Below are 17,317 nucleotides of genomic sequence, written 5' to 3'. Positions count from 1 at the left end.
TTAGAAGGATCCAGAGTCACTTCTTCAAAAAATGGGTAGTTACGCTAGAGCCAACTTTTATGGCTATAAAACTGTTAAGTTGGGTTTAATTGCTATCCATCTGTTAAAGAGGATACGTGAAATCATTATTTGGTTTTATAACCATAAAAATTGGTCTAATTGATCCCATAGGTGGGCCCAAAGTGAGGTATTTTTTCAAGTCACATTTATGGTATATGTTAATCATTTATTAAGAAATTAAATGTGTTTTTCTTTAAGGATATTTATTGGGCTTTCAAATAACACCAATTTTGTTGGGGTACCATGATTGTGTCAGAAGAAAATCGTTAAAGTTCGCGGAAGGTGCGTTTTATTTGATGTTGAGTATATTACTAAAGCTTCGGCCAAACCAACACGTGCAGCCTGCGTGCGCGATAGCGAGTAGCGATCACTGCGCATGCAAAAGTTGTTCGCACGCAGTCTTTACGCATTGTTTTGGCCGAACCTTAAGGATTTATTTCCTCTTAGACTGACGTCGTCGACCGACGCTGGCGGCGCACTATGATCGAAAATGAGATTTATAAATATTGTTTTCCAGCCAAACTATTAACTTTTCGAGGAAAAGGTTTAACAACATATATTCATCAGAATAACGTACTTACTTTTTTTCATTTTTGAAACCTCAACTTCTGAACGGGCAACTTTAGACGCTGATCAAGTAAGATTATAGTCAACAAACCATAGAACAAGGCTCAAGTAGTTTTAAAGCAAGATCTGTCAAGACTTGGTCAAAATCGACCACTTTATGTTACATTCCATACAACGAAAATGGAAAATATTTTTTCCAGCCAAACTATCACTTTAAGAGAAAAACTTTTGATGACATTTATTCATCAGAATGACGTAACCTATCGATTGGTAATTTTTGATAATAGAAATTATGAAAAACATCGCTATGTCCAAAAATATAATGTTCGATCCATAGTGCGGCGCGCGCACACTAGTTCTATAAAGCACCGCACTGCAACGCTGTCGACAGCTGCAATAGACCTAGGCTGAGGCACCACCTTACTTTAACCGTGACTATAACGATAACTGATGTATTTTGTATGGAGTTTGACAGGTTTTTGAGGTTTGTTAAAATCAAAGTAAGTTGGTGCAACCCAGCCCTAGTGTATATTCGTACGCACTACCAACATCGGTCACAGACTTCAGCCTGAGGAAATTGAGAGAGGAAATTATAAATATGTTTATTTTCATATGAATAGATGTAAGAATTTATGTTCATAAACCTTTTTAAGAATGAAAGTCTGTTGTAATGTATATAGTTAAAAATATTGTTACTATTGTTAGTAATAATAGGATGTGACACAACTATTAAACTGAGATACTTTTTATTTAACAATGTTTTTTTTGTAAAGTGTGTATGTAAATCTTAAAATTTGAACTACGAATCGAAAACGCGTAAATATTTCGACCAAAAACATATTGAAATTTGACAGTGACTGACGGACAGATTTTAGTCGTAGGGATGGGTTGATTCCTCTTCCATTTGTCTCTGTCTTGCAGGGTTGACTGTAGACAGGCGTCTATTTTAATAGCATTTCTATCCTGTCCGCTGGTGAGAGAAGAGTTGTGTCGTTTATTGAGCTGTGCCCGCGACTTCGTACGGGTGAAAATAATTTGAATAATATTTCCCGTTTTTGCAACATTTTTCTTTACTGCTCCGCTCCTATTTGCTGTAGGGTGATGTTATACAGGGTGACCAGGGAGTTGACGTTTAAAGCTAAAATTTAGATTCCTCACATCAAGGTGTACCTAAATCACCCCCATGTATGTTCTACGATTTTGCTTAGTTTAGGAGATAGAGTTAATTTTGTGATTTATCCTGTGGTTGATTTTAATTTTTTTTGTCTCTCTGGTAGCTTCTCTAGCGTGAGTAAGTAAAAACAAACTACAAGTGCTCGCCAACAAAGATGATTTTTTCAAATCAAACCAGTACCTCTAATTCAAATTCAAACAATATTAGTTGTCGTTTCAGCCAAATGACGTCCACTTGCTGATAAATATTATAATAGATTTATTTTTCCAATCAATGGCAACATTCCTCGAACACTATCGTTTTATTGTATGACAACATCGATTTGTTGGTTGTGAAGCTAAGGACCGTTTGTGTAGTATCGAATGTCATATGCATCGAGCCCTGTTATGGCATCAGTTTTCACCGGATCTTCGAAGAACCTCCTCGCTGTGTTACCATCGTTGGTGGTAGCATGGCCTTGTTTTACCACATCAATAAGCAGGCCGAGCTCTGATTTAAAGCGATTGTATATTTTTTTTCTGGCATCTTTCAACTCTTGCTCAGCTTTGCCTCTCACAGACCATTTCTTCGTATCAAGTCTGTATGAAATGTGTAAAAGGCATTCCATTAAATTTATACGCGCATGAAGTGAAGAAAGTCCAAAATCTAACATATCAGTAGAAGTTTCTTTTGTTTCTACATTTTTTAAATCGTTAATTTCACGTGACGATTCAGATCCGGAAAAAAATGTTAATCGGTCTAAGGAAGACGGATAATAATATGATCTTGGCTCCGAGCTACAATAAGTAATATCAGAGTCCTCTTCGTCTGGTTTCCCAACAAAAATGTCATCTTCTGAAGATGTTATATTATTTTCGTGGCTTTAAGGATACGTGGTTTGATTAAATCCTCCCCGATGGTGTGAGTTTTTTTTTGTTTTGCTTCAATGAATGAATTTAAAATGAAGCTTTGAGATGTTTTGATACACCTGCATGATAACTTCCTGACTTATCCAATCTCATGCGCTTGAGTGATTCTGCCTTGGATGAAACTTAGCTCTTAAGTTTAGAGCTAAGTTTCGCGCGGCGGCTCCCGCCGCACATTAAAAAAGGGGTATATTTTTCGTAGAGATAAATAAAACCTGCATTAAAAAAACATGTTTTACAAAGAATTTGAAACCATCTGGCAGACAGGACATGGTAGTTATAAAAACAATTCCGTTTCTCAATCTTACACAACCTAAGGTTGCATTTGACACAACAAACACTTGTGTAACCCTTTTTACAATTTTTGCACCTGTGGTAAGGCGACGGGTTATGTGGGACTCTCCCCTCCTGAAGGGAGGGGCCTACCCACTAAAAATCCACCAATCTCCGTCTGATTGAGCAGAGGTAGGAGCCGGTGTAGCTGGGCCTTATCCCGACCTATCCAACCAATGCTCAAGTAGTCCGCATAAATGTGCAGACTCCGTCTCTACCACATNTTTTTGCACCTGCCTTGAGTCGTTAATATTGGTAAATGACCCACATTGTCGTAGCGGATTGAATCCAGAGGTCTTGGTGCAACAGGGTATCTCGGCTCTCGCTTCCCAACGCTTTTTGCACAGCCAGATTGAGTGTGTGGGAATAGCAGCCGAAATGTTTCAATTTCAGTATGTTTATAGCGTTTCTTTATATTGGCGCCATTATCTGATACCAGTAGCAGTATTCGGTCATTTATTCCCCAATCTTGAACAATTTTTTCCAAGGCTTCCGCTAAGTTTGCCCCCGTGTGGATTTTCTCAAGAACATTGCATTCTAGCAATACACTTTGCAACTTATACTCACTATCTATGTAATGACCCGTGACGGCCAGATAGGAATCTTTACTTTTTGAAGACCACATATCTGTTGTCAGACATATGGTCTTGGCGTGTTCTAGTCGTCACGCGCGGCGGGACGTGTATTTCCTTTTCCGTGTGCAAAGGAGGCAGTACTGCCTCGAAACACGCACAGGTTTGTCGCGCGAATTTCCTTTCCAAACTCGTGTTTAATTCCAGGCACGAGTCCTTCAACGGCGCACGGGTTTGTCATTAGCATACGACAATTGAACGCCACAAATCCGTGTTTATTTTGGGGCATTAGATGTGAAAGATGAGCAAGATAATTCGGGTTTTTAAATTATTTTTTATTACAGCAAAATTGTGTCACGCACGCATGCACCGTGATCAACATACTTACACAAGAAAAAAATACAATCAATTTATTTTTGTAAAATCAGTGTCTTTTAGCAGGAGGCTCATTATCATTAATATTTGATGCAATATCATGAACACGCTTTCTTTTCTTTGTTGTTTCTGACTTGGCTGGACGTCCTGATTGAATTCTTCCACTGCATGGTAGACCTCTTTCTTTGCGGCGAGCGATCGATGTTGGTTGTAAGTATAAGAATTTTTTGAGATCTTCTTCGGACAGTTTTTTCAGAAATAAATGATAATATAATACTTGACGGAGTTTGCAGCTTCGATAAATTAGATCCAAACTTAGTAAGAATGTTTGTATATGCAGCATTTGAATCCTTTTCTAAGATATCAGTAATTCTTTGCTACTGAGCTTTAATATTCTGAACAGCATCATCAAAGCAACTATTATCGATGGTTACACGGTTCTCATACTCGGTTGGGCGGAGTGCTGCTATTTCTTCATTTATCCTTGAAACTTCTTCCTTTACAATTGCTTCGCTTACTTTTATGAATTTGAAAATTTGGGTTTTCCCAAACTGTGACCCCTTCACAAGTTATTTTTAAAGGCACTAATGACGTCATCATGAAGATGCTGGAGTCACTTTGTGGTGAATCTAGTTTCTGCTTGTACCTGCTCTGGCTAGATGCACCATCAAAGCCCCATTTAGGAATTAGAATCATTTTATTCCCTTCTAAATCCTCGGGCAAAGATTTAAATATTCTCTTTATTGTTATGTCGAGTAAAACTTGCAAGGAAATTCTCTGGCCGACAAGTCTGTTACTGCGATAGAATTTGAGGAGGATAACATTCTTTCTCCTCTTTTTGCACTTGAAGTCGCTAACACCTTCCCGAATAGCTGTCTCCCTCAATGTAATATATTGCCACTTTGAAAGCTTGAGTGATATCAATAAGCCAAGAGCTTTTAGGGGCGTAAACTTTTTTTATTGCTCAATGACTTTTTCATTATTTCTAAAAAATGATCTACTGTTTCTGGCTTATTCAACATATTATATTCAATAACTGAAGCTATATTGTCCTTTCTATCTTCCTTAAATTTCGATACTGCTGCAAACACTATTTCACTGCATTCAGCATCCAAATCACCACTTCTTTTCTTTTGGTTAGTCCCTAAGTCCCTAAAAGGTTTGCGAGGTAATTTTCTTTTGGTCATAGTACCAACAGATGATGATGATGGCAATTCTTCGTCATGAACACAAGATGTCGATGCTCCGTAGCTCTGGATACAGCTTGGCCAATTTATAGTTGTCTCAAGTCAATCTTCGTAGGTCTTTCGGAACATGTCAGCATTCCGGCCGGATAAAGTTTTTAAAATCACAAACAAATCTAAGTTAGTACAGATATTTTCCGTAAGTAGTTACTGTTTTCACTCGTAAGATCAAAAGCACAATGAATTGCAAGAAAGTTTATTAGGAAATATATATGCACGTTAATTACCTTACTACCCTCATTAAATCATAATTTATTAACTACCCTCATTATTGTCAGTAATAAAGTAATGATGTGGTAATCTGCAAATAGATTAATCCGTCCGTGAGATTATTCCGTCATCACCTGGTGCCTTGTTGTTCTTAAGCTGTTTGAGAGCCTTCGTAATCTTGTATAGGCTGATATACAGGATGTCCTTAGTATAGTGTGGCGTTAACCTAGCTCTTGCGTCTATTACTGAGCTATTAACAGGTTTGGAGGTATACATATAGCTGTCCATAAATATTTTCGATCTCACCCAGAACCTCGGCTTTTGTTGACGTTACCGTCCGCCGTCTTCAGCATCGTCAGCTGACTTTGCTCAATAGAGTTGTCTCTTTCAAATTATTGGAACCTTGGTTTTCGCTCTATCGCCTCTTTTATACTATTTGTATCAAAGTTGCGAATAATTATGAGATTAAACTAGCCTACCTGTAAGCGACGGTTAAGGCCTGCCAGGGCAAAGTATCTTCTGGACATTGAGTCTTGATGGAATAAATCAGCTCCGATCTTAGCCGCATTGTTGAGCTGTTCAACAATATCCCTCGTGTTGATGTTGCCTTTCATTATATTAGTTAGGGTCTTTCCCATAGCCATAAGAATTTTCCCTGTAAGATTCTGTCGCCAAGCTAATCTATTATGTCTCTTTGTGGCCACCTCTGACATTACTGTCTTAATTTCAGGATTCAAGACAGGAGCTGCCGCAGTGAAATTTTCATGAACTGGGTATTTCTTGAGGATTTTTTAATCTCTCTCTTATGACATTATTCCATCTAGTAGCCAAATGTTGATGGATTGGTTCTCCCGGTTCCACTGCATCTGTGCCTTCTGGACCGAGAGCTTCCAATAGCTCTGCCTCGATTTCTTCCTTGTCTGGAATTTTAATTTTTATTATAAGATTGACGCAGTACCCACATGATTTAGTCTATCCTCAAAGTGATAGCTCTAAGGTAAATATAAGAAACATGTCTATCCTCAGCGTGAAAGCTCTAATCTATATATATAAAAGAAAGTCGTGTTAGTTACTTCGCTTATAACTCAAGAACGGCTGAACCGATTTAGCTGAAAATTGTCAGGGAGGTAGTTTAGAGCCAGGAGAAGGACATAGGATACTTTTTATCCCGTTTGAAATAAAAAAAGTCTGCTTATTTATTGACATTAAGGCGGAACAAAGTTCGCCGGGTCAGCTAGTCTATATATATAAAAGAAAGTCGTGTTAGTTACTTCGCTTATAACTCAAGAAGGGCTGAACCGATTTAGCTGAAAATTGTCAGGGAGGTAGTTTAGAGCCAGGAGAAGGACATAGGATACTTTTTATCCCGTTCGAAATTAAAAAAAAAGTCTGCTTATTTATTGCCATTAAGGCGGAACAAAGTTCGCCGGGTCAGCTAGTAGGTAATAATTAGTGTTCGCCTGTCTATCCCCTAAGTGATAGCTCTGATAATACTCATCAAAATTAAGTCAATGGTAATAAATAATAAGTACAAATTATCAGTAACGTTTCTTGTGTACCTGAACTAATTGAGATGGTGTCATCTTTGGATGCCTCGAGTGTGGACGGTGGTGGTGTACTACAGTTGGTCCTCCTCTCGTCCATGTCTTCTTCAGCCTTCTTCAGTCGCCTCTTCCACTTTTCTAACTTTCTTTTGATCCTCTTCTCTTCTCTTTTGACTTCCTCACCTCCTCACTAAGTTGCACTATGCTTTCTTTTTCCCATGACGAATTTCGATGGTATTCACTCCCGGATTGTATCAAATGAGTGATGCAAGGTTGCAAGTGTAGCAAACGTACGTTAGTAACGGCCGAGAAAGAGGCTTCGGCCTACAAACCGGATGTAAACAGAAGTATGTTCACTACCGGAAACCAACATCCACGTCTAGAATATTCTTTTTTTTTTTTGACGTATTTGTGGGGCAAAAATATTGTTTTGGGAAACCTAACCTCAAATGAACCAAATAAAAGTACGTATGGAAAATTTTCGGTTTCGGCTGAATATCCATATTCGGTCGACCACTAAAGCATCCTCAACTGGGCTAAAGGGATATTATCAGAACTATCATCTTCTGAACTAGGACTATCAAAATGATATTGACTAAAGTGAACTATAGGTTCGTAATCCGGGTCATCCACTGAATCGTCACTTGAAAAGTCCATGATTGCGTAGCATTTCCCGTCTTTGTCTTCATGAGTTCTTCTTTGTCGATAATCTGAAATAAAGGAGATAAAAATACATGTTAAATCAAGGGGTGGGGTAACTCATAGTTGCAGGAAAGTAGTGTGTATCATATGATATCTAGGCCCCTGAGATTTACTTTCCATAAATTCAGTCTTAGGGGCCAGTGTATATGTATCATATGATTTAACTTTTAAAAAAATAGGTAAGAAGAACAGGTAAAAAACCGGCCAAGTNTGTCAAGGCGTTCGAGTCCCCGATAGTACCTCGGCGCTTAACGTGCTAGAGAATCCAGGGGTGAGGGCAAGTACCTGAGCGTGCTAGAGTACGATGTCAGCAAAGGAAGTTAGTATATGGTCAATCAAGGTATCGGAAGGATCAACAAGATTGTTATGAGGATAGAAGTGTGAGAATAAGAAAATGATTCAGAGGATGACGGTCATGTCTAGAGAATCCAGGGGTAAAAGCAATGTACCTGAGCATGCTACAGTGCGAGGTCAGTAGAGGATGTTAGTATAAGGTCAATCAAGGTATCCGAAGTATGAAGAAGTGATCTGTGTGGGCAGAATTGGTAGTATAGGAAAATGTACTGATATTAGTTAAGGATGAAAGTCTAGCTCTAACCAAAGTTTATCATTAACCAAGCAGTAGTTTATGGGTTGTTCTTTCCCTTTGGCCCACGTACTTATTTATTCACTTTTTATATTCTCAATTCGATTTTGCAAGGAAACTGATTCTTTTGTAATATCTCCCAACATCAAACGTGGGCAATAGATAAGAACGCAACTGCGGCCAGGAACATTCCGATGCGATAAGGACGCTGTAGCTCAAGGTTACGGGGACTTGAATGATCTTGAGTGACGACTTGAATTTTGATTTGATATTCAGGTTCAGGATGCCACGGCGAACAATCACGGAGTAAGATGGAAGATCGTATGAAAGAATGAACTCAGGGCCCCTTATTTTCTGATTTCGAGGTATCCTGGGATCGACCAGTTCAGAAAGCAGACATCCTGTGACACAATTTCTCCTTCATTTCATTTCCCAAGAACTCGTCTTTGAAAATTGATTCTATCCATCGTGGTCGATCCTCTCACGTCCTAATGGCAAACAAACATTTAGCTAGACTTATGGTTGATATGTAGTTGTTCCTGTATATGTATAACAGGTATGCGTTGTTGTGATATTTCAAAGATTTTGTTGATAAAGTTCTCCATAGTTTGGTTCTCTAATTTTGTACTAAACAATGCATTTCCATGCCTAGTGTGCAGTTTTTGCAGACGCAAATGCAGCAGGTTGTACGGGTAATGTGCCTTTTGTAAGTTCTTGGCGTGTTCCGTATCCGTCCGCGTCGGCTCCTTCTCCAAAAAATCTCATAGGTCCTCCCTTCCTTATGGATCAGCATCATTTTCATCATGAATTTCCAAATTTTAATTTTCGATGTCCTTTAGTTTTCTCAAGACTAGAGAAAATGTGTTGATACCTGTTACCATTTTGCCGGTGGAATGTTGATGAAAGGTTAAGTTTTTTCTTCAGGCCAAAATCGCGAACTGTTCCGTAAAATATATTTAGTTATTTTATTGCGTATACGAAGACTTGCAAGAGGTTTATGACCGTTTCTCCTGGCTTATTAATTTTGTAAAATGGACATTTTTATTTTACATTTCCGTTTTGAAGCTTTTGTTGAATACTGTTATATGGCATTTAATTTCTCCAATTAAGCCATCTGGTGTAGCTCCAAGATATTGTATTTCTTCGTCTATAAAAAGACCACAAGGAATTAATAATAAGTAAATTGGTCATTTTCTTGTAATGCTAGTTGTTTCAGCACTTTTTCTTTATTGTATTTGCCATGCTTTATTGATTCCTTATATTCAATATATTATCTTACACAAGATTTTCACAGACTTTCACCGCTCTCCCAAAGTTTAAAGCAGTTAAAAGGTTTCCTAAGCGTTTTTCAAGTAGGTTGAACGTCATGTCGGGAGAATCCAGGGGTAAGGGCAAGTACCTGAGCGTGCTACAGTGCGAGGTCAAGAGAGGAAGTTAGGATAAGGTCAATCAAGGTATCCGAAGCATCAAATTGTGACGTGTGTGTGTAGGCAGAAAAAATGTACTGATTCAAGTTTGTATTGAGATCGCGTCTAGAGAATCCAGGGGTAAGGGCAAGTGCTACAGTGCGAGGTCAGCAGAGGAAGTTAGTATAAGGTCAATCAAGGTATCCGAAGTATCAAGATTGTTATGTGGGCAGAAGTGGGAGAATAGAAAAATGTATTGATCCAATTGATTGAAGGTGATGATCATTTCAATTATTTATCTTCCTATATTTTTTTTACCGTACTGACAAATGCATTGTGCTCCATTTTGTAGATCCTGCTTCTGATTGTGTTGGTATGGTGATTGTCGTAACAATCACCTTGTTTCAGTCTATTTATCACAAGTTCAGTTGTGACAGAGTAATTTGAGACCCTTCGATGGCCATTATTAGTTGGGCAAACTCGCCAGGTAATCCTATTAATATGATTTCTGCTAACTCTTCATTATCTATCAAGCAACCAATTTCAGAGAGTTGTTGTGATACATACATTTTATGTGCGATGTATTTTTCCAATGAAGGAAATGCTTCAAGTGCTTCATATTGAATTTTCTATAAATCCCATTTCAGAGCCAATCGACGGCTTATAGATTTATTTGATTTCATAAGGTTGTTCTAAATCTTCCATACATCTTTGGTAATTTTCACGTGTTTTACATATGGATAGGGCATGGAATACCGAAATAAGTTTTATACCGGTATTGAAATTTCAATTACCGGTATACCGGAATTTCGGTATTTCTTAAAATACTGCTAGTTACTGTTTAATGACTCCAAGAACTCAAAAGTAATGCATTACTTAAAAAGACATTACGATTCTGGTATGTGCATCCATCAGAAAAAAATATTATCGACAGAGGCCACTAGAAATACAAAACTTTTCTTTCTCGAGTTCACATACTGCATCTTTCAGAGGCACAGTTCTGTCCCGTTTCAATAATGATGCGTATTTCTCATATCGAAAACTTAGAGAGAGTTGTTGTATTGTATGTATTTTTCCAATGAAGGAAATGCTTCAAATGCTTCCTATTGAATTTTCTGTAAATCCCATTTCAGAGCCAATCGACGGCTTATGGATTTATTTCATTTCATAAGCTTGTTCCAAATCTTCCATACATCTTTGGTAATATTCACGTGTTTTACATATGGATGGGATATGGAATACCGGAATAAGTTTTATACCGGTATTGAAATTTCAATTACCGGTTATATCAAAATTTCGGTATTTCTTGAAATACTGCTAGTTACTGTTTAATGACTCCAAGAACTCAAAAGTAATGCATTCCTTAAAAAGACATTTCTAATCTGGTATGTGCATCCATCAGAAAAAAAATTTATCGACAAGCCACTAGAAATACAAAACTTTTCTTGCTCGGGTCCACATACTGCATCTTTCAGAGGCACAGTTCTGTCCCGTTTCAATAATGATGCGTATTTCTCATATCGAGAACTTTATAAATGATCATTTCAATTTCAATTATTATCTTCCTATATCTTTTACCGTACTGACAAATGCATTGTGCTCCATTTTGTAGATCCTGCTTACGACAATCACCTTGCATCAGTCTATTTATTACAGTTTCAGTTGTAAGAGAGAATATTTGACACCATTCGATTGAAACCAAACGAATGAGTTTTAGGTTGAGAATAGACAATATTTATTTATTTTTAATTAGCACAAATATTCATTCATATTAGTACATATTCTTATTACTAGACGGCGCTAGTATGAAGTAGGAAAGTATTTAATTATTTTGATATTAATAGAAACATATATTAGACGTATGATCTACTGTTTATGACCTTGCTTTTAGAAATATGTGGCAGCGCATCATGTGCTACATTTGAAATGTATCTGCAAATTTTGTTTTGTAGCCAATTCACAGCACACTTCATGGTTTGGGCACAACACCCAACATTGACACTACACTCCACTACTCTATTCTTCATGGGATGAACGCAGGGTTGGTTTGAGCCGCCGCCGTCGGTGTCATTGGGATGTTCGCCGCTGCCATCTTCGCCGATTCCTTGGCCATGGCTTTGCGTCCCCGAGCCATACATCTTTTCACCAAATAGAGAGTGGCGATGATGATGAAAATTATGCAGACAACACCCATTAGCATTTCGACTCTTGCCAATGTGGTGCTAGTTGATGCGGAGTCTCCACTTGCACATGACACTCACAGGTATCATGTTCTAGTAATTTATTGTTCTCGTGTCAAATGACTTATCCCAAGTGTTAGCTATACTAAATATTCAAAACAAACGGCGAACAAACCTCTTCTCAGTGCCAGCCGCGTGCTTAGCCGGGCCCGGCGTATCTCCGAAATGCAGTTTGTTGGTGAAGTATTAGCACATATTGATCAAAAAGACCATAGTTCCAAAAGGGATGGATCCCGCACTCACTAGATTCACTTGATTTTGGAAATTAACAAACGCTTATATGGTTTCCGAATTAAAGAACACACCGCTGATGCGCACGGGCGTCCTTCCGAACTTAAAACTGTTGCGTCACTGGGGGCGTCGAACCAAAGTTGCGTGGAACAAAATCTTCCAGTAAAATTTCTCTTACAGAATGCATCAGTCTTTCTAATGTTCTACGCGGTAGGTACTTCTAGTAAAGTCAAACAGACCTAGAATCTTCAATTCAAATTGTCAAACAGACCTAATAAACCACGGTGTTGTTCTAACATCTTCTAGTAATAGAAGGAAGTTTTGTTTTGTAATCCCCATCCAGTACCCAAATAAATGGTCATCCATTGTTCAACTGATTCCTTACTTGTGAAATCAAGGAAAGGCTTGTGTATACATTTACAAATGAAAACACATGCTTAATTTGTTCAACAGTAAAGTCAATCATACTATTTTCGTGGTCACAAAGGGAAAATCCAACTTATTTCCGTGTAAGTGGCTTGAACACCCTGGCAAGATTAGGAATATAATAATAGGCTAGTTGCCACTATTTTTCACAGACCTACTATATGGACTAGAAATACCTACGAAATATGCGTGCATACCTAAACTCGGTAACTAAAATGGCGTCGAAGGGTTGTGCGAAACCAAAGAGTCGATATCGATATTTGAGTTACTACGGATAATTCTTTAAGGGTAGAATATTATGTCGCTTTATTTCTAAAACTACGGCTCAAAACAAAACGAGATAGTGATCGAAAGTAAAACCTAAGTATATCAATCTACGTAATGAGAGAAGGCATGTGCCCAGCAGTGGGTCGTTTATATTATAGGCTGATGACAACGATGACTATATCAAGCTTTTAAGGTCATAGTTTTGTGAATAGTATCTACATTGAAACGCCGTGTCAGATGGGGTGCGAATAGTCGCTGCAAATTTTACATCGTTTGCAAACATTAGTACGGTGGAATGGAATATTTAACAGTATCTGGTAATTTGTAAATCATTAATGATTATTAAAAATAAGAGGGGACCAGGACTGCTACCTTATCCAATACCTGACCTGACGTCACTGGATACGGTGCAGAATGAGCTTTTTCATGAATTAAATATTGTATCCGCCCACTAAAGTAATCAGCGAAAAAACTGAGTTCATATGGGAGAAAATCACCAGATAATGCAATAGGTAGTCACTTCGAACACCTTACTAAAACCAAATTAAAGTATGTGAACAATGCATTTCATGATTGCCTGACGTTAATTAAAATTATTATTAGGTAAATTATTGGTTCAAAAGTAATGAAACAGCGAAGTATATGCGATTTACATAATTTATTCATTTCTGAACAATATCAATTTATTGAAATAATTCCGATATGAAAGTTTTTCACTTGCTTTTCTCCCGTAATACCTAAATCGTAGGTCTATAAAAGCTTTAATAATGCTTTTAATCAAAAGCAACCTGTGGATGGTGTCGTGGTTCGTGTCAGAGCACAAAACTTTACTGTTATCTATGTTATAATATTCCACCATGAATTGAAATATGTACATTAGTAGTTTTCGTTTACGACCAGGATCGGTTTTGTAAGTTGGTTTGCGTTTGCGCGTAGTGGATGAATTAGGAGTAGAAGGATTGTCATTATCAGATGTCGAAATTAGTGAATTTATGCTTGGTATGTTATGGTCTTCCGGTACTGGTGGCGTTGTTGCACTGAGGTCGTTTTGTTCGGAAAAAAGTGCAATCGGCGCATTTTCTTTATTTAGAGTAGTAACAGGGTTATCAGTTGGTGGTGACCCGAAGTTATTTTCTTGTTCGGAAGAGGGTAATGGTGTTGGTATCCCTTCTTCGTCGTCTTTATTTAGCGTATTAACTGGGTCATTCGTTGGTGATGACCCCAAGGTAAAGTCTTGTCTAGAGTTGGGTGATGGCACTGGTGTGCATTCTTCGCTGGCAAGTATAACGCTGTTGGAGTCATTTGCCTGGATATCATTAGTCTCGTCATCATCTGATTCTATTTGTGATGTTGGAAAAACATCTTCATAAATATCATTCAATATCCTCCATTCTTCCTCTGTATAATCCTTGTAGTATGCAGGGGATTCTAAAATAAAATAAAAAAAATATTTAATTTACCTAAAACATAATAAAGCCACTAGTAGGTACACTAAAAAAGTTTTTTAGTCAGTTAAAAATTAATGTCAATTAAAATTGGATCTGTCATCTAACCAAAAATTAGCGTAGAACAGTATAGTAACTGGTAAATTCGATAAATATAAAGTAAACTATCGAAAGTACCACATTCAATAATTCTCAGTTTTGAAACGTATGCGTAAACTATCGAAACTGCCACTTACAATATTTTCCAAAAAATATTTACCTAGAAATACAATCAAATCTACCAATTTCGATAGTTTAAGTTGTTAACCTCAAATTTGGTCACGAGGATAAGAAAAAAACATAGTTATTAATAATTTTAAAAGATCAAATCACCAGATTTATTAATATAACCAATTTCGTAGTTATATTTATTATATTAAATATCACTTACCCGGACGATCGTCATTTTTTTCGTTGGGCGTGGTTTCACTACGCTGGCGTTGTTCGTCTTTTTTAATTAAATTAACCAAATATTTACCGCGGCTATTCATTTTTAAACTTCGACTATAATACAAACCATAAACTAACAATAACAACTGAAAAGTTTAGTAACCTAAGACGACGCGCCCTCCTTCTCTCACATCGCGGTGAACACTGACGACTCGGGCAGTAACAAACTGTGCGTGCGTACCATCGCGTTGGAATAGTATCTAATTTACCACAGTCGTTCATGTTCGTCGCTTAAAATGTGAAGTTTCGATTTTGTACAATTTAAAAGTTGATTAAATAGTTAAAAAAAAATAATTAAAAAATTTTACTTCAAAATATAACGTGTTCTATTACAATTAGTACAATAAAAATAAAAAAGGTAATTTTGCAGATTCGATACTGTTTGTTGCAGCAGTCGATATATTTTAAATTATATTTTCGCTGTACAGCCATAAACGCCGTCCGCCATGATGGTCTATTAATTATATTATCTGTGCCGTGACGTGACTATTCTTGTAAACAATACGCGTGACTGTATCTGCAGTTCCACTGGACAGAGTTACGGGATCTCTTTTAGCTAGTTGTAACCAGGTGTTTCGCATATTCTCATCACTGTGTACTTCAATCCACAACTTCACTGGGTTCTTTATTGATGTATTCTTACATTCCTGCACGATACAATAGTGGTAATTACTATATTTATCATGTAATCCTTTCGAAGCAATGGTTTTAAATTCCGACAAAAAGGCTATGATGATAGTCACGCGTATTGTTTACAAGAATAGTTTCTTAATTTCTGGTTTGAATTTCTGCAGACTATATTTTCTTCATTGAAGAGATGTTTAGTTTTTGAAAGAAAATGATCACAAGTCGATTCTTTGTATGTATTAACCTTTAACCGACGAGGTGCGGTCTCACAGACCGCTCCGGTTTTTGAAATTTCTGGATTGCAATGTTCTACTTACTCCCGTGTCCCGAGCGTCTCAGTACCTTCGAGTTTAGTTGCCCAAACGCCATTACAGGTAGTGGTTACATCGACGAGGGCAGTTTTAATAAGATAATTCGATTTAAAGTTCAATAGCGGTCTGTGGGACCGCACGTCGCAGACTACGTGACATTTTTGTACCATACTGAAAATGGCGTTTTTGTTTTAGACGACTAATTTTTCGTAAAAATGATGGATCCTGGGCCACCACAACCTAGGAAAAGACATTTCCTAATGATATATTGATATTTGAACATAATATTATGTAAAAGATGGTAGTCTGTAAAAAAAATACCGCGAAACGGGTGGTAAAGCAAACAGTGACTGTATTCTAAGCTCTGACATGCCAAATCAGCCTGATGTCGTTGCACCAGCTGCAAAAAAGACGTACATTTTAGTCCATCTAAATTGAAAACGAAATTATCTTACAGGTGTTACCTATGCATTCCGAAAATGCTTGGCATGCAGTAAAAAAAAGTCCTGATTTTGCCTGATGTTTACCCTACGTCAATTTTTTTTTGTGCATGTATTGTACGTGTCATTTATTTTTATTTTATTCATTATGTTCACTATATTTAGGAAGGAGTATAGTTTTTCTTGCTTTGATTAAAATTTACAAGTTATATAGGTATTATTGAGCTCTAGTGTAATTTCAATGAAATTAAGGGTCAAAAAAGTTTTAGCCATATTTAAATAAAAAATATACATTGATTCCTCGCAAATTATACGTATGTTTATTTGTAATACTATAATGTTCTCAAAAAATATAAAACCAATATACTTTTATACAAAAAAAATATTACTTTTTGAGTAAACAGTATAGCGGTCCCACAGACCGCACGTCGCAGTGACAAAAAAATCACGTCGTCGGTTAAAGGTTAACTAAATAATGTAAAGATAATATTAATTTTTCCTCTTCATAATCTCCAACATGCTTGATAAACTGACATTATTTAATTTTTCGGTTTTTGCATTCAATTACAAATTCCTCCATAATACTGGTATCTGGTTCCGGAACCTGATGTTTTCTTTTGCACATTTATTTTTCAGTTAACACTTTAATTGTGCTGCCGACTTTTGAAAGATTGGATTTTTTCCAGTAGCATTGTACTGATGTGCAAGATGGTTCTTCACTGCGACGATGAAACCACATTAAAAATGCAACAGCATGTTTGCAGCCCCCTGCTGCAGCTGGACAATCTTGACAAAGAACTGTAATCTCTTCTTCTTCTTCATAAATGACTGCTGAAACTGTATACTGCTTAGAGCGCACCTTATGTTTAGGACACATTTTACATTTCACAGTGCAGATTTTACTTTCCCTTTTAAGTTGAACATAACCAATTGCATCATCACCATATGATTCTTCTGCAATAATAATATAATAATTTAGCAATAGTTGGTCAGAGGTTATATTACTTATTTCCTTATAATGATGTGGTCTAAATTAAAAAAAAAAAGTTGTAAATGAACTGTACTTACTTAGTTATCTTAACATTCCTTAGCTCAGCTGAGCAGAAATCAGGATTTGAAGCATAACATTTTAAAAATAAAAAAATAATAAAAAGTATTTATTT

At 37.0% G+C, this 17,317-nt stretch overlaps 1 protein-coding gene and 1 long non-coding RNA gene across 2 annotated transcripts; both read right to left on the bottom strand.

Moving 5' to 3' along the window:
• Positions 1–7,500: 7,500 nt before the first annotated feature.
• Positions 7,501–14,817, bottom strand: LOC114350156 (arf-GAP with SH3 domain, ANK repeat and PH domain-containing protein 2-like). The gene is made up of 3 exons (XM_028300830.1): positions 14,718–14,817; positions 13,737–14,270; positions 7,501–7,694 (listed from the first exon to the last, which is right to left on the bottom strand). Exons 1-3 carry the CDS (start codon positions 14,815–14,817, stop codon positions 7,501–7,503), a joined length of 828 nt encoding a protein of 275 aa, XP_028156631.1.
• Positions 14,818–15,256: 439 nt separating this feature from the next.
• On the bottom strand, positions 15,257–17,100 carry LOC114350158 (uncharacterized). The gene is made up of 2 exons (XR_003655681.1): positions 16,624–17,100; positions 15,257–15,647 (listed from the first exon to the last, which is right to left on the bottom strand). It is a non-coding gene; the product is annotated as an uncharacterized LOC114350158 (long non-coding RNA).
• Positions 17,101–17,317: the final 217 nt, after the last annotated feature.

This window comes from Ostrinia furnacalis, unplaced genomic scaffold (assembly GCF_004193835.3).
Source record: "Ostrinia furnacalis isolate ACB-3 unplaced genomic scaffold, ASM419383v2 OfSCF0794, whole genome shotgun sequence".
NCBI classification, from domain to species: Eukaryota; Metazoa; Arthropoda; class Insecta; order Lepidoptera; family Crambidae; genus Ostrinia; species Ostrinia furnacalis.
The sequence above is the reverse complement of the archived record's forward strand: the minus strand, read 5'-3'. Positions and strand labels throughout refer to the sequence as shown.